General features: G+C 35.0%; 1 protein-coding gene across 3 annotated transcripts in view; it reads left to right on the forward strand.

Moving 5' to 3' along the window:
- The window catches only part of GRIA2 (glutamate ionotropic receptor AMPA type subunit 2), a 142,712-nt gene that overhangs the window by 63,770 nt on the left and 57,001 nt on the right, over positions 1–21,941 (forward strand). For all 3 annotated transcript variants that reach the window (XM_036088961.2, XM_036088960.2, XM_036088959.2), the window contains exons 3-4: positions 5,054–5,293; positions 18,223–18,419. In XM_036088961.2, the coding sequence (XP_035944854.1) occupies positions 5,054–5,293; positions 18,223–18,419 (437 nt within the window). The remainder of the gene's footprint in view (positions 1–5,053; positions 5,294–18,222; positions 18,420–21,941) is intronic.

Raw genomic sequence — 21,941 nt, forward strand, 5'->3', positions numbered from 1 at the left:
CAGGAGTTATGGTGCCACGAGCAGAAAGGAAAAAAAAAATCAACACAAACACATGATTTGTAAGATAAAATTTTCAGGATTTTCCCCCTGTTTTTATGGAAGTAGCTGAATGATAGGGAATTAGACATTTTTCCAGTGGGTGATATTGGAGGGTGAGAGATTGGAGCTAGGCTAGCAATTCCAGCTAACGTGGACAATATTTACCCTGTTTGCTGTGGCAGTTTCTAAGCCTAACACCATGCTCATTTCATTGAATGATTACTGTATGTATTTAAATAATACAGTAAATAAATAGACAAAGGGAGACAACTGAGGTGCCAATGAAGTTTGGGGAAGCATGCATAAAAAGTTGAATTTGACCTTCTTAAAAGAAATGTGACCACTAAGAGATAAGATGTAAAAAGAGAAGAAAAAACAATCAGAAGACAGATCCTTGGAGAATGCCTTTTTAATTTGGGATGTGAAAAAAAAAAAGATGAGTGAAAGGTAATTAGAGGGAGAGGAAAAGTACCAAGATGGTATGATTTTACATTGGCAGCAATGTGGAGAAGGGATTGGAGGAGAACAAGCCTAATAGCAGGAGAGAGAGAGAGAGGGAGAGAGAGAGAGATCAAGAAGCAAATTTTTGATTAATAGATTCAGAGAGGCTAAGAAAGCTTGATCTCAGAAAAAGATGATTGGATTTAGTGAGTAGGAGATCATTATTGACAGATGATAGGGAAATTTCAATAGTAAAATCAGGGTCAAAGTTTGCAAGGGGTTAATGTCAGAAATTTAGTGAGGAGAGAAGAGATATTTTCAGTGGGCTCCAGATTTTGAAGTCAGGATTGCTTGGTGATGCAGCTTTTATCAGACTTTGCACAAGCTGCAAAGGGGCTGTCACTATTCCTGCTTATGAAGCAGCCTATGCTGTTTCATTGAAGTGAATGGCAATTTAGTATAAAAAATGTAAAACAAAAATAAATCGTGCCCTGTTCTTTTTTTGCCTCTCTACTAAATAACCATGCAAGGTCCTCCAGACTGTATCGAGTATGCTACATTAGCAGCACCAATGAGCAGAATGACCCATGAAAAAAAAATGGGCGGTGGATGCACCATCAGCATTGTTATTGGCTTATATCATCTGGGCTTGTAATAAAAAGTGCAATAATCAGCAAATTACTTACACCCAGGAGATGATAATTTCTGCTGTTTGACCTAAAGTGTCTTTTAAAAGGACTTCCCTTTGCTAAGCTTCTCAAAGTTGATATTAAATATTTTATTAAAGTAGAACTCAGTAAGAGCATCTTTACCTACCAGTTTGCAATCAGTTTTGAGTCTCAAGACATGAATGCAACTTTAATATTAATCAGCATAATCATTCAGAAAGTTGTAATAGTGTTTCATAAGGTGATTATATGGGCCATGGAACTAGAGGTGAAACTGATCTTTTCTGTTCCTTCCTCTGCCTCCAGAGATGACGTAGGAAAAGAATGAATATATGTAGGGTGCTGTTATTATCTAACTAACTTTGGAAAGCTATCTTTGGAATTATTCTACCGCTTGTGACACATTATTTGGATATTCTCAGTGATAGTAAATCCTGTCTTTGAAGATGGTTATAAGTTAGGGAAATGGCTTTAAAATTTGGAAGGATAGCTGGGAAATAAAGTTGAGATCATAATGAGCAATTTAATTTCTAATCAAGTGAGGAGTAATTTCAAGGCAGTGCGCCTAAGATTCTTATGTATTTTGTCAACAGGGTCATGTATCTGTGGTATACTGGGGAAAGCATCAGTGTTAGAATGCAAAAATACTCTGGGGTATTTGGGGGATAGAATGTTAGAAGTGTAGCACGAAGTTCTTTGTTTTTGTTTTGTTTTGTTTTATCTTGAGATGATCACTGCAAACTGGATAAACAAAATACCTCAGCTCAGGTCAGCATTCTGATTGATTCCTGGTTGTAAATCTCAATGATATCCTTATCATGCTTAGGGACAAAGACAGTGATTGACTTAAGGTAAAGAGAGAGAGAGGAGCAGCGTTGACGAAATGACTGTTAATCGTATGTATAGAAAAGAGACATGAAGAGAGAAATACCTAGAAAAAAAAAGAAGCTACAGACAAATAGACAATTGAATATGTACCATAAAGAGATAAAGGATAAGGGAAGAGGATTTGGAAGGACCAGAGATAGTCAGGAAAGAAAGGCCATTGTTACCAAATTATGCTCATTGGAGAATTAGCTGAATTGCCTGAAAAAAAAGTGCCTTTTGAATCAGGTGAATTGTAATTTCTTGTGAAGTCTTGTACAGCTTGTGCCTGTTGTTGGGCCAAAGCCAAGTGTTTCCAGATGGCCACAATGACCAGGAGGCCCCTTGACAACTCACTTCAGAGTCTAAAACAAATGGAAAATGAAAGGTATGGCTCCTTATTAAGACTGTCTATGCATTCAAACAGGAGTGTCCTTTATCAAGCATTCTGCTGATACTGTTGCTACTGTCCCCATCAGAGAAGCTCTTTCCCTTATGATGAGAAGAAGAGGTCTCATTAATAAATCAGATCGCCTGATATTCCTATAGTATTTAGATAACATGCCAACACTTCATGGAAAATGAAATAAGATCAACCCAGAGAGAATTTTATAGCAATTTCCCCTTTTTATATGTCATACGGAATCATCAATTTCTGAACAAACTTAAGATTTAAGATGTACATGTCAGTACACATATATCAATTTATAAAATAAGAAATCACCGCAGAATTTGCCTAGAAGGGTTTTAACAATGAAAGGGTTTTTTCACTTATGTGAAGAATGAGCCCAGTCAAACACATTAAAGGTTATTTTCCTCTTCTGTACTCAGACAAGGACAAAATATGAACATAAATAAAGGGCAGAAATCTCATCTCTATTTTATGTTAAAATTGAAATGAATGTAAAGGAATATATTCAGTTTTCTGAGCTATATTAGACTACCATGCAGAAGATTGGTAATAAAGGAGGAGATGCCAATTGATATAGTACACAGATAAAACCTAGAAATCCTAGAAAACTTATGTTAGAAAGACAGAAGTAAGCTGAAGATTAGTAAATATTTAAAGGAAAACGGAAATATTTGATAAATAAAAGCCACTCACAGAAATAACCAATCTTGCTTTCCTTTCCTTGCATATCATTTAATACTTGCTGAAAACTATTGCCTATTATTTATTGATTGTCTGGAATTGGTTATTAGAATCTGTATGTATTGTAGCAATGCTCTTATTCATGAAGCAAATCTATTTTTCTACAGATATTCTATTTTTTGTAAAGGAAATAAAATGAAATAAGATTGCACTGGTCTTATCCTTTAAATGGGATTAGTTAATTTGAAAGGATGGTTGGTATTATGCTCTGGCTTGTTGTAGATTATGTTACCGGATAGCTTATTTCCATTTCCTTGGATTGAAATAACCCTTGAGATTTACAAAAATATCAGGTATTTAATAATTTAAAACTATGTGGTTGACCTGAATTGGTGGAATTAAGCATTGTGGCATGGGTGGTTTCTATAGGGCATTTCAGAGGTTTCAGTCTTGGACGAGGTAACCCTTACTTCTGAGATATTTTCAGATTTGTCTTTCAAAAAATTATTCTGGCTATATTGTGGAGAATTGAATGGAAAGGGAATATTGGATTAAGGAAGAGTTGGGCAGGTATTCCAATAATCCAAGTGAGAAAACAGTATTATCCATTAGTTAAATGCATGGACTTTGAATCCAGATGCCTAGGTTTGAACACAGCATCTTTCACTTACTAGCTGTGTGACCTTGGGCCAATCACTAAATCTTGTGTTTCAGTTTTCCTATCAAAATCCCTATTTGGGAATAATAATAGTTCCTGCCTCAAGGGTTTTCATGGGAAATAAATGAGTTAATGTGCCATAGATCGTGCCAGCCACAAGGCAAGTACAATGTTAGTATAGGCTGTTAATGAACTTGGATGATTGGAATGGAGATACAGATAAGTAGACCACATTTGAGTAAATTTAGATATTATCATAAACAATAATTAGTGATTGACTATGGGGAAAAGGGTAGGAGAAGGTGTTTTCATATGCCATTTACTGTATATCATTAGAGGGTAAGGGGTTGTAGAGTGATGGAGATTTTCAAATAAAATATTACTTTTTTAAGGATTATGGTCCTAAATCAGAATATTTTGGTAATATTCTTTGTTTCATATGGGTAAGTGAAGTCCACGAGAAAGATTAAAATTAGAGGTTCTGAACTCTATTTAAATGCTACTTGACTGAGAGACCCAAGGTTGGAGGTCTCTTTCTGGTGATATGTCTTTTTGTGTATCATGTGAGTCTTGAATCTGGTTTCTCTTAAAGAACTTTGGGTCAGCATTAGAACTCTTCATAAGCACTCTGACCTTCTAGTATGAAGCATCATTAACACAATAAATCCTTTTAAAGAATCATAAATTAGAGGGAATGAGATGTTATGAATGTGTATAAATGCCAGGTAACTGTAGTTTGTTCTTCATATAACTAATGAGTGTTACTTACACTTATTTTTAGAGATTTATTTATTTATTTGAAAGAGAGAGAGAGAGAAAGAAAGAGTGTGCATGTGGGAGTGCGGGGAGGGGCAGAGGGAGAGAATCCTCAAGCCGATTGCCTGCTGAGCATGGAGCCCACACCGGAGCTCCATCTCAAGACCCTGAGATCATGACCTCAGCCAAAACCAAGAGCTGGTCGCTCAACTTGAGTCACCCAAGAGCCCCTACGCTATTTTTTCAATGTGGCTGTCCTAAAATAGGTTTCCACTTACGTGGTTTGTTAAAAAAATAATATATATATTTTCTTGTAACCAAAATTACTTTTTAATGCTTTATAATTCTTTGAATTCCTCAAAGAGAGTGCTAAGTAAATAAGTCCTCAGACATTGGATGGATCATTGATATAAATTCTATATCTTTTCAATTTGATTATTTTATGTTTCATATAACAGGGCACTGAATTTTAAGCAAATCTGCGTTATTGTATGCCAATTTCAATGATTTATCCTTTCTATTTTTCCTATTCAGTCTGCTCTCAGTTTTCAAGAGGAGTCTATGCTATTTTTGGATTTTATGACAAGAAGTCTGTAAATACCATCACATCATTTTGTGGAACGCTCCATGTCTCCTTCATCACTCCCAGCTTCCCAACAGATGGCACACATCCATTTGTCATTCAGATGAGACCTGACCTCAAAGGAGCACTTCTTAGCTTGATTGAATACTATCAATGGGACAAGTTTGCATATCTTTATGACAGCGACAGAGGTAAGTAAAAATACCCCTATGCCTTTGTAATGGGTCAAATTCAATTGACACTTGACACTTACAAGTGATGTTATGGAATAACACTTACATGTGATGTTATGGACATGTGGTGTTAAAGTCCAGAGGTCACTTGGTTTAATTTTTCTGTGTAAATGAATAATGCAATTTGAAACTTGAGAAACATATTTAGAGTTTTTAAAAAAGTTGTGAATATTCAATTTAAAGATATAGACTCTGCCAACCCAATGCCCAGATGTTCAGTTGTAATGTAAATAACACCTTCTCACATCAGCAGCTAAGACCCTATGGAGACTACATTACTAGTCGAAGGTCAGTGAAGTGACTGCCTTGAAAACTGGTTTAAGTGAAACTGAATAAATATGTAAATAAGGACTTCTAGAGAAATTAATAGCAATTAAATATTTTCACATACAAAAGTTTTATGAAGAAGGTATGACTGTCATTAACCTTGCTTTAAAATGACATCCCTGAATCTCAGAGGAGTTAAAGGACTTGCTCATGATCCACTTGAGCAGTTGGTACAATTTTTTTTTTTAAGATTTTATTTATTTATTTGACAGAGAGAGACACAGCGAGAGAGAGAACACAAGCAGGGGAAGTGGGGGAGGGGAGAAGGGTGCCAGAGGGGAGAAGGGTGGGGTGTTGGGCAAAATGGGTGAAGGGGAGTGGAAGAGAGAGAGAGAGGGAGAACACAAGCAGGGGGAGTGGGGGAGGGGAGGTGTTGTGCCCAACACCCCACCCTTCTCCCCTCCCTGCCGAGCAGGGAGCCTGATGTGGGACTCGATCCCAGGACCCTGGGATCATGACCTGAGCCGAAGGCAGACGCTTAATGACTGAGCCACCCAGGCGCCCAACAGCTGGTACAATTTGACCCAGGTCTTCTGACACCAGACCCATGCATTTTCATAATTCTAGGTTTATGATGAGATGTTATTGATTAGCATACTAATTGGATAGAATCTTGGCTCATTATACTAAAGTTGTGTTTTCAGGGGCGGTTACTTCCATCGTGTTTTCCACATCTCTTGTTGCAAAGTTTGGTAGTAACAGACCTGCTTGATGTATGTGTCATAGAATTCCAGATGTTCTTTTTTAAAATTTTATTTATCTATTTATTTATTTGTTTGTTTATTTATTTATTTAAGTATAGTTGACACACAATGTTGCAGTAGTTTCAGGTGTACTACATAGTGATTCAACAACTCTGTACATTATGCTTTGCTCACCACAAATGTAGCTCCCATCTGTCACCATACAACACTATTACAATACCACTGACTACATTCTTTTATTCCCAAGACCTATTCATTCCATAACTGGAAGCCCGTATCTCCCACTCCCCTTCACCCATTTTGCCCAACACCCCACCCTTCTCCCCTCTGGCAGCCATCAGTTTGTTCTCTGTATTCTCTGTTTTCTGTATTTTATAGTTTGTTCTCTGTATGTATAGGTCTGGTCCTGCTTTTTAAAAATAGATTCTGATTCTGTTTGTTTATTCATTTGTTTTGTTGTTTAGATTCCACATATAAGTGAAATCATGTGGTATTTGTCTTTCTCCATCTGTCTCACCTGGCATGATACCCCCTAGATCTACCCATGTTGTAACAAATGGCAGGATCTCATCCTTTTTTATGGCTGAGTGATATTCCACTGTATATACACCACATCTTATTTATCCATTCATCTATTAGTCAAGACTTGGGCTGTTTCCATATTTTGGCTACTGTAACTAATGCTGCAGTACACATAGGGGTGCATATATCTTTTCAAATTAGTGTTTTAATTTTCTTTGGAATCTCAGATGTTCTTAACTCTTCCTGGGTCCATGATTTGGCCTCAGTGGGTGTACTTACTAAAGTTGGATGAACATTTTGTGCACATGTTTGCATATGTATTTTTCTAAAGACAGTACCCATAACCAAACTCAAAAGGATTAAGAACCACTATTGTAAGAGTACCTAAGTACCAAACTGGGCTTCCTTCAGCAGCTTGCTTCCTGGAATATTTAAAGGTTCAAATGAAACCCAGAAGCCTGTTTCGACCAAGATAGGGCACCTTGTTAACCTGCAAGGGCAGACAAGAAGAGAGCCAGCTGTCAGTCAATTCTCCATTGATTAGTCTGTAGTCATTTGCTGCAGCAATCCCATCTGGAGTGCTCAAGCTAGGTGTCTGATTCTCTGCCCTGTCCTCCCAGAATGAGAATACTCCGTGGAAAAGCCTGTCAGCACTCTACAAGCTGAAAAAAGTTGCTATGTCAACAATTCTACCCCCTGCTTTGAGAAGGGAGAGCTTTGCTATTCCTATGAGGAATGAAAAATTAAAACAGAACCATTTAAAGAAAATATGGATTGCAATGTGCTGGGTGATTCTGAAGCATACTTCTTATTAATGTGATAAAAGGCTTACAAAACTGAGCTTATTCATAGGCTTTCCTCCTGATCTCTGCTAACTCCTTTAGAGCTCTGTTACGTTAATAAAACTAGCCTGAAGTCTTTGAGTATTCTGAATGCCTCTTTCACCCTTGCATCCTGTTGCAGTGATTTCTACTACGCAAATATATTTTATCTCTGGACGCTCTTCTTCATTGTCTTTGCTCCAGGCCAGGCCACCACCACATGTTTCTTCTCTCCCCTCTCCATTTCCACACTTGCTTCTCTTTAATCCATTTTCCACAAAGCAGCTGCAATGTGTAAATTCTCTTCAATGCTTTTCTGACCTTATCATTCCTCTGCTTAAAACACTTCTCATTAAAATGAAGATAAAATTGAAAATCCCTAACATGGCTCTAAGTTCTAGTTCCTGACAATTTATGCTACTGTCCTGCTCACTCACTAAGCTAAATCCATCTAACTAACCTTCTTTCACTGTCTCCAGATGCACCAAACCAAACCCTTTCACCCCAAATCTCTGCACACGCCTCTAGTTCTTTCTCCTCCTTCACGTCTTAGCTTATAGAACATTTCCACAGAGCTGCGTTTCATACTGTTATTCTTTCACAAAGAAGTCTCCTCTTTTCCTACATAGTACTTATCACAATTTATAATTAATAGTAGTATTTGTTCTTTAACTCAAGAACTGCTATTGAGCTCCTACTATGTTCCAGGGACAGTTTTAGTCAAACAGGCCAAACATTATGTCTTTTATTTGCGTCCTGGGTGTAAGCCCCAGGAACGCAATGTCCAGGCAGTACCCATTACACTGGGTGTCCAGTTCCTAACTGTACACACAGCACTTAAGATGATACTGGAACAGAGCTGATATTGAATAAATAGTATTAATAAGGGTTAAGCATCTGTGTTTTTTAAGTTTGAGATGATATGAGAACCTGAATCTTGCTGGCTAAGTTGAAGGATCAGAAGATGAATTCTGTTTGACAAAGTCGAAGGTGGCATTTTTCTTTAGGGACATACTTCACCCTCAGTGTGACTCCCTCTAGGTGAACATGAACTTTTGGGAAAAGTCATATAGACAACAGAGGCCATAAATAGAAAAAAGAGAAACTCTAGTATTTGAAGAGAGATACTGAAGAAAAACTCTGGGAGATGATCAGGTGAAGATGTATGAGTTTATGTACTTGTGAAAAGAACATGAAACACTTTGAAGTCATTTTATTAATACATGCTTTGGAAATATTAAATGAAATTGAAGTGATGAGATAATCTCCAGTCATGAAATTGTACAAGTTGATTTGAGTTTAAGTTCATCTTTTGAGAGAAGAATATTAGAAGAATATTATAGTACTATATATTAAAGTTAAGTATTATATATTAAAGCCAAAAACGGCCTTATGGACACATTTTCAAGGTATTATCAAATAGCTGCTCCTGTCTTAATATGAACAGTGTTACACTGGATCTGAAACTATTTTCAGAGATAAGTGTGTAAGACTCAAAATATTAGTAAAAGACTTGATCTTTACATAGTGTTTTACTTGGATCAAGGAAATGGGATTTTGTTATCCAATTAAGGGAACAAAGATGCATGCTTATAATCACATAACACTAAATAAGGAGGTACTTCCTTGAAGTGTATGAGGTTAAGGGCTGAAGAAAAGTAACTCAATCATGCAATAAATGCATGAATGAACTTTTTAAAATGTAATATGATGGCAAAGCAATGAAAATTAAGGCAGTAATAAAAAATTGCTATGCATGCTTTAGAAATACATTCTATGAATTCATTTCTCAGTATATCTCTACATGCTTCAATTTCAAACAATTTGGTCTGTCCTTGATGTGGCACTCTCTGGATCTGGCCACTCATGGATTATAAGGGTTTTTTTTTTTTTTTCAACTTTAAAAAAATTTTATTTTAATTCCAGTTAGATAACATACAGTGTTATATTAGTTTCAGGTGTATAATACAGTGCTTCAACACTTCCATACAATACCCGGTACTCACCACAACAAGTACACTCCTTAATCCCCATCACCTATTTCACCCATCCTCCCACCTACCTCCCCTCTGGGAACCATCAGTTTGTTCTCTAGTTTAAGAGTCTGATTCTTGCTTTGTCTCTCTCTCTCTTTCTTTTATTTTTTCCCTTTGCTTGTTCATTTTGTTTTCTTAAATTCCACATGTGAGTGAAATCATATGGTATTTGTTTTTCTCCGACTGACTTATTTTGCTTAGCATTATACTCTCCAGCTCCATCCATGTGGTTGCAAATGGCAAGATTTCATTCTTTGTGTGTATATAACACATCTTATCAATTCACCAATAGATAGACACTTAGGCTGCTTCCATGTCTTGGCTATTGTAAATAATGCTGCTATAAACATAAGGGTGCATGTATCCCTTTGAATTATTACTTTTGTATTATTTGTGTAAACACCCAGCAGTACAATTGCCAGATCATAAGGTTATTTTTAACTTTTTTAGGAACCTTCATCCAGTTTTCCACAGTGGCTGCACCACTTTGTATTCCCAACAGTTCATGAAGTTTCCTTTTTTGCCACATCCTTTCCAACACCTGTTGTTTCTTGTGTTGTTGATTTTAGCCATTCTGACTGGGGTGAGGTGATATCTCATTGTAATTTTGATTTGCATTTCCCTGATGACCGGTGATAATGAGGATCTTGTCATGTGTCTGTTAGCCATCTATATGTGTTCTTTGGAGAAGTGTCTGTTCATGTCTTCTGCCCATTTTTAATTGGATTATTTGCTTTTTGGATGTTGAGCTTTATAAGTTCTTTATGTATTTTGGATACTAACCTTTTGTCATATTTATCATTTGTAAACATCTTCTCTCATTCTGTAGGTTACCTTTTAGTTTTGTTGATTGATTCCTTCATTGTGCAGAAGCTTTTTATTTTGATGTAGTCCCAATAGTTTATTTTTTATTCTGTTTCCCTTGCCTCAGAAGACATATCTAGAAAGAAGTTGCTATGGCCGAGGTCAAAGAAATTACTGCCTATGTTCTCTTCTAGGATTTGTATGGTCTTACATTTAGGTCTTTAATCCATTTTGAATTTATTTTTGTGTATGGTGTGAGAAAGTGATCCAGTTTCTTTATTTTACATGTTGCTGTCTAGTCTTCCCAACACCATTTTTGAAAAGACTGTCTTTTTCCCATTGGATATTCTTTCCTGCTTTGTCAAAGACTAATTGACCATATAATTGTGGATTTATTTCTGGATTTGCTGTTCAGTTCCATTGATCTGTGTATCTGCTTTTGTGCCAGGACCATACTGTTTTGATCTCTACAGCTTTGTAATATAACTTGAAGTCTGGATTTGTGATTCCTCCAGCTTTGCATTTCTTTTTCAAGATTGCTTTGGCTATTTGGGGTCTTTTGTGTTTCCATACAAATTTTATGATTATTTGTTTTAGTTCTGTGAAGAATGCTGTTGGTATTTTGGTAGGGATTGCATTAAGTGTATAGATTGCTTTGGGTAGTATAGACATTTTAACAATATTTGTTCTTCCAATCCATGAGCATGGAATGTCTCCATTTCTTTGTGTCATCTTCAATTTCTTTCATCAGTGTTTTATAGTTTTCAGAGTACAGGTCTTTCATCACTTTGGTTAGGTTTATTCCTAGGTATCTTATTATTTTGGCTGCAACTGTAAATGGGATTGTTTTTTTAGTTTCTCTTTCTGCTGCTTCATTATTGGTGTATAGAAATGCAAGAGATTTCTGTACATTGATTTTGTATCTTGTAACTTTACTGAATTCGTGTATGAGTTCTAGCAGTTTTCTGGTGCAGTCTTTTTGGTTTTCTATACATAGTATCTGTCATCTGCAAATAGTGAAAGTTTTACTTTTTCCTTACCAATTTGGTATTTCTTTTTGTTGTCTGATTCCTGTGACTAGGACTCCAGTACAATGTTGAGTAAAAGTAGTGAGAGTGGACATGCGTGTCTTGCTCCTGACCTTAGGGGAAATGTTTCAGTTTTTCCCCATTAAGGATAATGTTAGCTATGGACTTTTCATAGATGGCCTTTATTATATTGCGGTATGTTCCCTCTAAACCTACTTTGTTCAGGGTTTTTATCATGTCTGGATGTTGTACTTTGTCAAATGGTTTTTTCTGCATATATTGAATTGTCCAAATGGTTCTTATCCTTTCTTTTATTGATGTGATGTATTATATTGATCGATTTGTGAATTTTGAGCCACCCTTGCAACTCAGGAATAAATCCCACTTGATTGTGGTGAATTTTTTTTAATGTATTAATGAATTAAGTTTGGTAGTATTTTACTGAGAATATTCATCAGGAATATCATCCTGTAGTTCTCTTTTTTAGTGGTGTCTTTATCTGGTTCTGGTATCAAGGTAATTCTGGCCTCATAGAATGAATTTGGAAGTTTTCCTTCCTTTTCTATTTTTTGAATAGTTTCAGAAGACTAAGTACTAACTCTTCTTTAAATGTTTGGTATCCTGTGAAGCCATGTGGTCCTGGACTTTCATATGTTGGGAGTTTCTTAATTACTGACTCAGTTTCTTTGCTGGTTATTGGTCTGTTCAAATTTTCTATTTCTTCCTGTTTCCTTTTAGTAGTTTATATGTTTCTAGGAATTTATGCATTTCTTCTAGGTTGTCCAAAATGTTGGCATAGAGTTTTTGTTTTTCAATTTTTAATAATTACTTTTCTGAGAGTCTATAATTAAACATACTGGTGTTTTTTTTTAAAGATTTTATTTATTATCCATTTGAGAGAGAAACAGAGAGAGTGAGAGAGCACACAAGCCAGGGAGAGGGGCAGAGGGAGAGGGAGAAGCAGCCTCCCCCACTGAGCAGGGAGCCTGACCCGGGGCTCAATCCCAGGACCCCGGGGATCATGACCTGAGCCAAAGGCAGACGTTTAACCAATTAAGCCACCCAGGCATCCCTATATTGTTAAATTTCAATTTATAAATACACTAATTGATGTTCTTTTGAGCAGCATGGCCAAAGCTTGAAAATGGCTCACTAACATTCTGCCCCAAATATGAGCTGGATGAAAAAAAAATTTAAATGTTCTATGCTTTTTTATTGCACTGCTCCTAACTAAGACTGCCATTTAAACCCTTCTTCCTTCCCACCATCCATCAAAATGCTGAGCAACAAGTCCAGGAGTCCATGTCCCAATTATAAACAAGGGAGGACATAGACTCAGCTTGGTCTTCGTAGAGTTCATCTTCTTCTATTTCAAGTTTACCCATGAACGGAGTGCTGAAAATGTTCATTTGGTGACTGTGATGTTTTAGGACCGCTGTCTTCTCTTTATCCAAGCCATATTGCAGCAGCCTGCCACTCCTTGATGACCCAGTACTCTTCCTGAAAGCATATTATTACTTCATAGACAGTAGGTAGATAGATCTTCAATACATTTGGAACTATGGAGTAATGGGCTTACCTATGTTAATGCATTAAATATAGTTTTATGTATTAAATTTGAACCAAGACATTAATCAAAATGTGTTTCTTATTTATTGGTTCAATGTCAATAAGGTAAGACAACACATTTCTATAGACAGTAAGTAAAACCAGAACTAATGCTTTATATCTTTATGTCTTGATTTTAATTTTGAACCACACTATTTGTTCCCTGAAGGGAAGGCACTTTGATTCCGGTTCCAAGAACAAATCATGCATAGAATAAAAATACTTTCAAATTATAAATTTCTTTTCAGATGTTCCTGAGAAAGTCAATGAGGGAAATATATGTTAATCTAATCTGCCTAGGCATGCTGCCATGATTTAGTGATCATAAATATTAATTTCTGTGCCTAAAAGATGAATAAGGACAGTGAATTTTAAATGAAACTAAGAAAATATTTTTGAAAAGAAAGAAGTGGTCTAAATGAAATATACCTCTTTGCAGTAATCATTTTTAATTCCACCCACTAATATACAAACTAAAACACTTAGACTTTACCTGTCTTTAGGCTGATGGCATTTCTATAACTCTCTCACAGTGTTATTAACACTAACTCAAGATGAAACTGTGAAGTATTGATGGTAATACTTTGGGAGAGTTTTAAGGTGATTGTCAGCTCACAAATAAGTTATACAACTATAACTAGCCTTGCAAAAGTTAGGTACTTGAAGTGGTAATGTAATCCAACAAAACATAGTCTAGCTGTTCTTTATTTTAGCCAAAAGCCTGAGAATTTTTAGAGCTTAGAACTTAATTTTAGATCTTGTAATATTCTTGAGTTACTTTAGAATGTATTTTAAATATATGGATTAGGAGGAATCGTTTATTTTCTGGGTTTTTTTTTTTCCTATTTGTAGATGAACAACTGCGTATCTCAAGCTTTCTTTGTTCTGAGTAATTCAGTAATAAGAAATCAGTCTCTGTTATAATTCGAATATCCTGATATAGTATAGATACTACAGTAGAATAATTACCACTTACTAATAACTTGAAGTATACTAATATTTATAAAGAATTTCCACTGTCCATACAAGTTTATAGTCTGATTAAGGGATGGAGGTATTTATGAAGATACTTTTATGCCCGTTTGTGTGGAAAGGAAAGAGTAATTATCTCAAGTAATATTTTCCCCCTAATTAGAATGTGGTACCAAGAGACCAAGAACATGAATTTGTGTTAGGTTTGAAGAGGTTAATTTCACCTCAATAGTTGTAACATGTATTTTCAGTGATTTTTAAAATGATCTGCTAATTTTAAAGTAACCAAAATTAATACAAAACTCTTAGTTGTGAGGAAAACACAAAGCAAGTTGAGAGACTAAGAGGTCTGTTACTATTAACCGAAAAAAAAAAAACAAAAACAAATCTAAGAATATGGATTACTAAGCTTAGGACAGTAATCTCTTTAATCATGAGTCAGACTATATTATGGATTGTGAGTTACTTCTGGCTGTCCCTAGGAGATGATTTAATATTATTCATTGTCTTCTGATGGCACTAAATTAATCAAGTCTGATATTGTATCACTTGAGCTATTTAGTTTCTTAATGGATGTAATGTTTCTAGGCTTCATAGGTTACAAAACATTAATTCTGAGAGTTTTAATAACAGAAAATCCACACCAACTGTGAGTTATTTTTGACACATAGAATGAATTAGTTGAAAACTCAACCATTTCTTTAAATGCATTCTTATAAATTTAATATATCATCTCCATATTCTTTGATAAGATGAACTGACAATAAATGTTAGGTAGAGAAATATCACTTGATGAAACCCATTTACAAATCATTATTTATATTTAAAATTTCTTGTAATATATGTTGAGAGATGGAATAGAATATCAAGAACATCACCACTTGAAATTTTAGTATGTGGTAAACTTCATGATTAAATAAAAACAAAAATAATTTCTGCCCAGAAGAAAGGAATCCCAGTGCTATATGACAATATGGGGATAGCATATGGAAGATCATTCATGGATATAATGTTTTTAAGGAGGTAACAAGGAAGAGTTAGTTGCATAAAGATTAGAATGTGGAAAAGTAGGACCTAGATAGTGAAAGAGGTTTAGAAAATTAGCTTTTTTTTTTCCTACTCAGGAAAGAAGACTGGATAGATTTAATAACTGTTTTCAAGCACTTTGAGAACTGTTGAATTGATCATGATGGCCAGCTGTATGTTCTATCTTCACTGATGATGAAAAACAGGAAAAGTGTTTGAATTATATCATGGAAAGATTTACTTATACCTAATGGAAATCATAGGTGATCCATGATGTTTTTAAAAGAAATTTTATCATTAATAGAATTTTTTTACAATGAAATATGGTCTCTCTCCTTTTTTCTAAAGATTTTATTTATTTATTTGATAGAGAGAGACACAGCGAGAGAGGGAACATGGGCAAGGGGAGTGGGAGAGGGAGAAGCAGGCTCCCCACAGAGCAGAGGACCTGAAATGGGACTCGATCCCAGGACCCTGGGATCATGACCTGAGCCGAAGGCAGATGCTTAACGACTGAGCCAACCAGACACCCCTGAAATGTGGTCTCTTGTTTAAATTTTCTCTTGAGAAATTCTTGTGTAGCCCATGTTTTTGTTACATGACTGGACAGAGGAAACAATTATTGTTTTGCCAAAAAAACAAATTTCACTTTAAGTTCAATTTATGGTTCAACTTCCCAATTTGAAATAAAAATAAATTATTTTCAATTTTCATAATGAAATATTTTAAATAAAAAATAGAATAGTATGAAGACCCCCAAGGACTCTTAACTCAGCTTTGTTAATGACCAATATGCAAGGAATCCTGTAATTATCTATATCCCTTTGTCCCTCACATTTATTTTGAAACAAATACCTGCCATCATGTCATTTCATCTGTACATATTTCAGTTTGTGTTGTGAAAGAATACTCTTGTTTTCAACATAACCACAATATCATTATCATATGCAGGCAGATTAATAGTAGTTCAATAATATCATCATCCATTTTTTCCCCACAGTTTATTTGAATCAAGATAAAAATGAGGTCCCTATCTCCCAATTGGTTAATATATCTCTTAAGTCTTTAATAACATATGTAGAGTTTCAATTTGATGATTTCAACACTGTGGTATTTAGCATATTACTCTGCTACATATTCCTTATAAATTGGTAGCTAGATCTAGAAGCTTCGCAAGATTCATGTTCATTTTTTTGGCAGGAATACTCCATAGGTGATGTTAAATATTCCTATTTAGAGACATGTAACTTCTGGTCATCTCTTTTTCTGTGTTTTTAGCAGCAGTTAATGATTGTTGCCTTGATTCATTAATTCACTAGGTGTTACAGGATGGTTGTAATTCTAAATCTATATTCCTTCATCATTTGTTAGATGGAATCTTTCCAAAAAGGAAAAGCTGTCTTAATTAGTTATCCTGAGTATAGTTCATATAGGAAGGGCAGGAAAATGCTTGTTTCTTTTCCTTTATTTACCAATTTCAAAATAATAACTCAGCTCCTAGTATCCTTCAAAGGCAACCAGATATTTATATATATTTAAATATCACTGATTCAGTTTCTTTTCTGGTTATCAGTCTGTTCAAGTTTTCTATTTCTTGCTGTTTCAGTTTTGGCAGTTTATATTGTTAGATATTAATAAGAATTCATGGATTTAAAATGTTATATATTTTAAGTCTTTTGCAGTTACTATTCTTATTGATATCCAAACTGCCTCATCTTTACTTAAAATGATTTTCATCACATTGGCTCCTGAGTCTTTTGACATAAGGCTGATAGTTTTGGAGAGCTTCCTTGCATTTTGTATAAAAAGACATTCTAGGCTAATCTTATATACTCTTGGCCAGTATTGAATCAATCCAATTTTTAATAATGGTTTTCCAGCTTCGATAGTTTTTTTTTTTAGAAGTACGTATTTTTGCCATAGTAAATAGATTGAAATAAAATGTAGCATATTAATAAAATTTATAGAGCAGTGTGATCACATTAGGTAAATCCCACATTTTATAGGCAAAAAGAAATCAGCATTCTTCTGAGAAAGATGTAGGACTTTCTGGAATCAAGAAGATGATGTGATGAGTCCTGAATTCTTTTTGGAGCCCAGATTTTGTGTTGTTCATTAAGTTATTAATAGAAATGAAGAATTTAGGTTGGCTGTGAAGAATTGAAGTGATATGGAAGACAAGTTTATGTACTGCTTTTCCAAGTGCTAAACTGCAGATTTAACTTAAGGTAATAAATTCCCCAATTGTTTCCCTTCTCAATCCTACATATGAGGTAATGTATTTTTATTAAAAAGAAAAAGAAATTTTCTAAGTTGTATGATGCTATAAGCAAAGTTACTGATAAATAGTAAATGGGTCTTACATTTGGAAAGTTAAGTAAATGTAACAAATCTGAGCTAGAAAACTAACTGTTACCATCTGGGTTAATAGGTGAACATTTTAATCTCTATGGGATCAGTCCCGATAACAAAAATATGATGTGACAGAAGGCTGAGGAAAAACAACTGCCGACTGAAAGACAATAGGAGGAAAGATAATAGCCTCATCGAGATTATTGGCTCGTATGCTCACAGAGACTTATGTACATTTGTCTCCCTGAAAATGTTTGCAACCTCTTGAGGATGTTAATGTGAAATGATAGACTGTCTTATGTAAAGAAACAGTCTTTCCCATTCTGTAAGAGAAAGAAATGTGTGTAATGTCTTTGGATCTCACTTTAACCAAAGGTATCACAGACATTACTCTTCAGTAATATCCGAAAGAAGACAGCGGAGAGAGCTGAAAGAAGGGGAGACTATTTTCTCCCAAACCATGGTTCTTTCCGTCAGAACAACAGCATATAGATAAAAGAGTTTTTGATGTGAAGCGGAAATAATCGATGTTGATAAAGATCATCATTGTAGCTTTTTAGAGGAGTCAACATCCCCTCAGTTGCACAAAAATATCAGCCTTAAAAATATATTTGCTGTCAATTTCACAACGTAATTCTGAGTTATTCAAGTATTTTTATCAGTCATCATTTTTCTTTGCCTTCCTAGGCTTATCAACACTGCAAGCTGTGCTGGATTCTGCTGCTGAAAAGAAATGGCAAGTGACTGCTATCAATGTGGGAAACATTAACAATGACAAGAAAGATGAGACATACCGATCACTTTTTCAAGATCTGGAGTTAAAAAAGGAACGGCGTGTAATCCTAGACTGTGAACGGGATAAAGTAAACGACATCGTAGACCAGGTTGGCTACTCTCTGTTTTCTAATGGCACCAAGTATAGAATGTGCATGCAGTGTCAGCATTTGCAGTGAGTATTTGTGTGAGGTGCTGAACAGCAGTTCTTCCTTTATGGTTCATGTAGGATGCAGCAAAGATCATCAATTAAATTATCTCTGGCTTTGGTTAGCAATAGCAGATGGTCTTCAATCATGCTGACACATCATATTAATCATTAACTATATTAAATATGTAACTATTGAGTCTTCTGTTTTATATGGTAAGCATTGCCCTAAACTTCGATATTTTCAGTTGGAAATTTAAAATTTAACTTGTTGAACTTTTTAGAGATAAAGGAATAGCCACCAATTAAGTGAAAATAAGGCTGGGGTTCTAAGGGAAAAGTGAGTAGTTCATGGCAAAACATGGAGAACTTCAAACATTAGAGCACGGTATGGAACATTAAGCCTATATTGTCTGAATGCATATGAGTCTTCAGAGAAAGCCTGTATGTAGGAGAGACATAGTCTGTGTTTGATGTTTGAGAAGCTTACTGGACATAAGGATGTTTTATCTGTGCTTCCCATACCACCTTGATTCCACTTAAGGTCTTTTAGGATAGGACAGCCATTCAGTAATATCCTAATGATAAAAATAAGATCCACTATATTATATACATAGGTTAAGTGACCAGGGATGTTGGTGAAGCAGCGTCATGATTTAGTGAGTTAAGATCCGCTTCCCTGGGTATCTGCTTCTTTTCCCAACTGATAAATGTGTGTGTGCGTGTGTGTGTGTGTAGTGGCTGCTAGTTCCTTGGGATAATATAGGACTGGAAGAAAAATATGCAGCTAAGTATGCATTTCTAGGTCTTTCTAGGCTTTGCGGAGACAATTAATTCACTAATTTGTATAACACAAAGCATTTTGCAAACATGAATGTTGATGCAGCTTTAATTGATACGTAATAATACAGGCCCTAAGACATACAAAATGGATCTTGCATAAAATATTAAATAACTGGATAAAACTAACTTGTTATGAGAAAGAGCTAAATGTTATTTGCCAGAGTGGTGAACGTTTCCGTGGAAAAATCTTGGATTCCTGTCTCAGGAGATGAAGTTAAGGTTGTTTTTAACCTGAAGGTCTCGTGTTCAAATGTGAACCTCAACAACTCATTTGAATTTCATAGGAGAGTCTCATTAAAACTGAATTTTAATAATAGTTATTAGTCTTTTTGTAAAGAATTTATGTATTCATGGATCATCATAACAAATGTTGGTGAATGTCTATTTGAAATTAATTATTTCCAAAACTAGAAGAGGGAAACTATGGAGAAATTGGGAATATATGGAATGGAATGTTTTGAAACAAATATATGATGATTAAATGTCCATATGGACATCCATTCAAAAAGTACAGAGAGTTTGCACATGTATATTGTATTTTCAAAAGACACTCTTGAATTTGTTAAATGAGTGTGTACAATGGTTGGTTGCATCATTCAGCAAACACTAACTGTAGACATCCTTTGTGTCTAGAATTAAATATGAAAAGAAAGGGAAGAATGGGATCTGTACCCCCATTAACCCATGTTTAGAGGGGAAGATAAATTTTACATGTCACACTGTAGTACTGCAAGTTAGAAATTCACATACTGGCAGCATTTATCTGGCTTGGGTTCATTCATTTACTCATTCAATAAATTTCCTTGAGTGTCTGTTTGCCAGACAGGCACTGTGGTGGATCCAAGAAAGTAATGTTAAATAAAACAGGCAAAACCCCATTAAGGTGAATATTTATGATATATTTACAGAAATTAGTATGCAATTATGATGATGGTATATATATATTTATATATTTATATATATATAAATGAAGAGAACAGGATGTTATGAAAAAAATTTAGATTAGGAGATCATGGAAGACCTTTAAGGAAGAGAGTTTACCAAGCAAAAAGTGGGCTTGAAGTACATTTCAAGAAAAGGAAACACTATTTACTTATTCACTCTATCAATACTTATAAGAGAACAGAGGTGATGAAACTTTATTGTTATAATAGCTTAAAGTTAGAAAGAGAATCAATCTTTGTTGATTATGAGTATTTTATCATTCAATAAATCCTTGGAGTTACTTATTTCTGATTGTGATTGGGTGGGAAAACGGACTCAGCCATCAGAAACATTTAGAAATCAATATAAATTTAGTATTGTTAGTGCAATGTTAACGATTATTATAAAGCAAAAATGTGATAGTATGGTCAACATGAATTCCTATGTAGAGGCAGAGCTAGTAAATTTTCATATCCCCTCCCTTTCTTTCAGTGAATGCTAAACTCAACTACTGCTAGCACCATTTATATGATTTTGTTGTTGTTGTTGTTGTTTGTTTGTTTTTAATTCCCAGAAGGAAGACATACATGATTTAGAAAGTAGAATGAACAGTAAGCAGAATCAACAGATGTCAGTAGAAGTATGAGGGACATATCAACTCAATTCAAGTGATGCTAATTAATATATTTTTCATGCAGAAGGACATCTTTTCTTCACAATTTTCCTTTCAATACAGAGGGTTCATTTTCTTGGAAAAAGCGATTTAGTTGTATTACATAAAAATAGGTTAGAAAATGATATAAACCCTAACTCTCTTCTAAATAGCTATCACTTAACGTCAAAGGGGCATTTGATGGAATCTTTCCTAGGATTTTTGCCCTTGTTCTTTAACTAAATGCATTGCTTTGGAGTACCTGACTTTGTCTGGGATAAGGGAAGGTCAGGGAAGTCTTTTTCCAGGAGGTAACATTGGGCTGAGATTCCTTGTGCCTGAAGCATTAATAAGACAAATGATATGGTGGTGGAGAGAGCTTTCCAAGCAGAGGAAATAGAATATGTGAAGTCCTGAGGTGATGGAAAGAAGCCTTTTCATGTACAAAAATACTTAAACAGAGGGCTGATGAGACTCTAGTATAGAGAATGGAAAAAGAGGGTCTGGAGAAGCTTGCAAGATGATTGGACTTTGTAGCATAAATTAAGGATTTTGTTTATTATGCTAGAAGCAATGGGAAGCCATCAAAACTGTGTCATCAGGGAAATGGTTTGAAATTTTGTCTGGATAAACGAGGCTAATGGTTTGAAATTTTGTCTGCAGCCCTGCCATTTCATGCTTTCTATTGGTGTGACAGTTCTATTAAACATAAAAATTATATTTGAATATCTAAGTACTAGGACTATAGTGAGGTCATTTCACCAATGTGTACTCTCTTGAATTGCTATAGATCAGTGAAAAGTCACATTGATTCAGTAATGCCCCAAACTGTCGTGAGCATTACCAAGACGACCATATTTATCTTGCCATTGAGTTTTGACTTAGATTTGTGGAGAAAGATGAGCTTCTCTGATGTTTTGCTGCCTCAAGCTGGAAATAAAAATGTTCATTTGAACTAAATTGCAAACATTTCAAGACTCTTAAGATGGGAATATTATTTTATAGATTCATATAAGAATTATATGCTTATTAATATTTTTTAAAATTTATGTTCTACTATAAGTT

This window comes from Halichoerus grypus, chromosome 3, assembly GCF_964656455.1.
Source record: "Halichoerus grypus chromosome 3, mHalGry1.hap1.1, whole genome shotgun sequence".
Taxonomy (NCBI): domain Eukaryota; kingdom Metazoa; phylum Chordata; class Mammalia; order Carnivora; family Phocidae; genus Halichoerus; species Halichoerus grypus.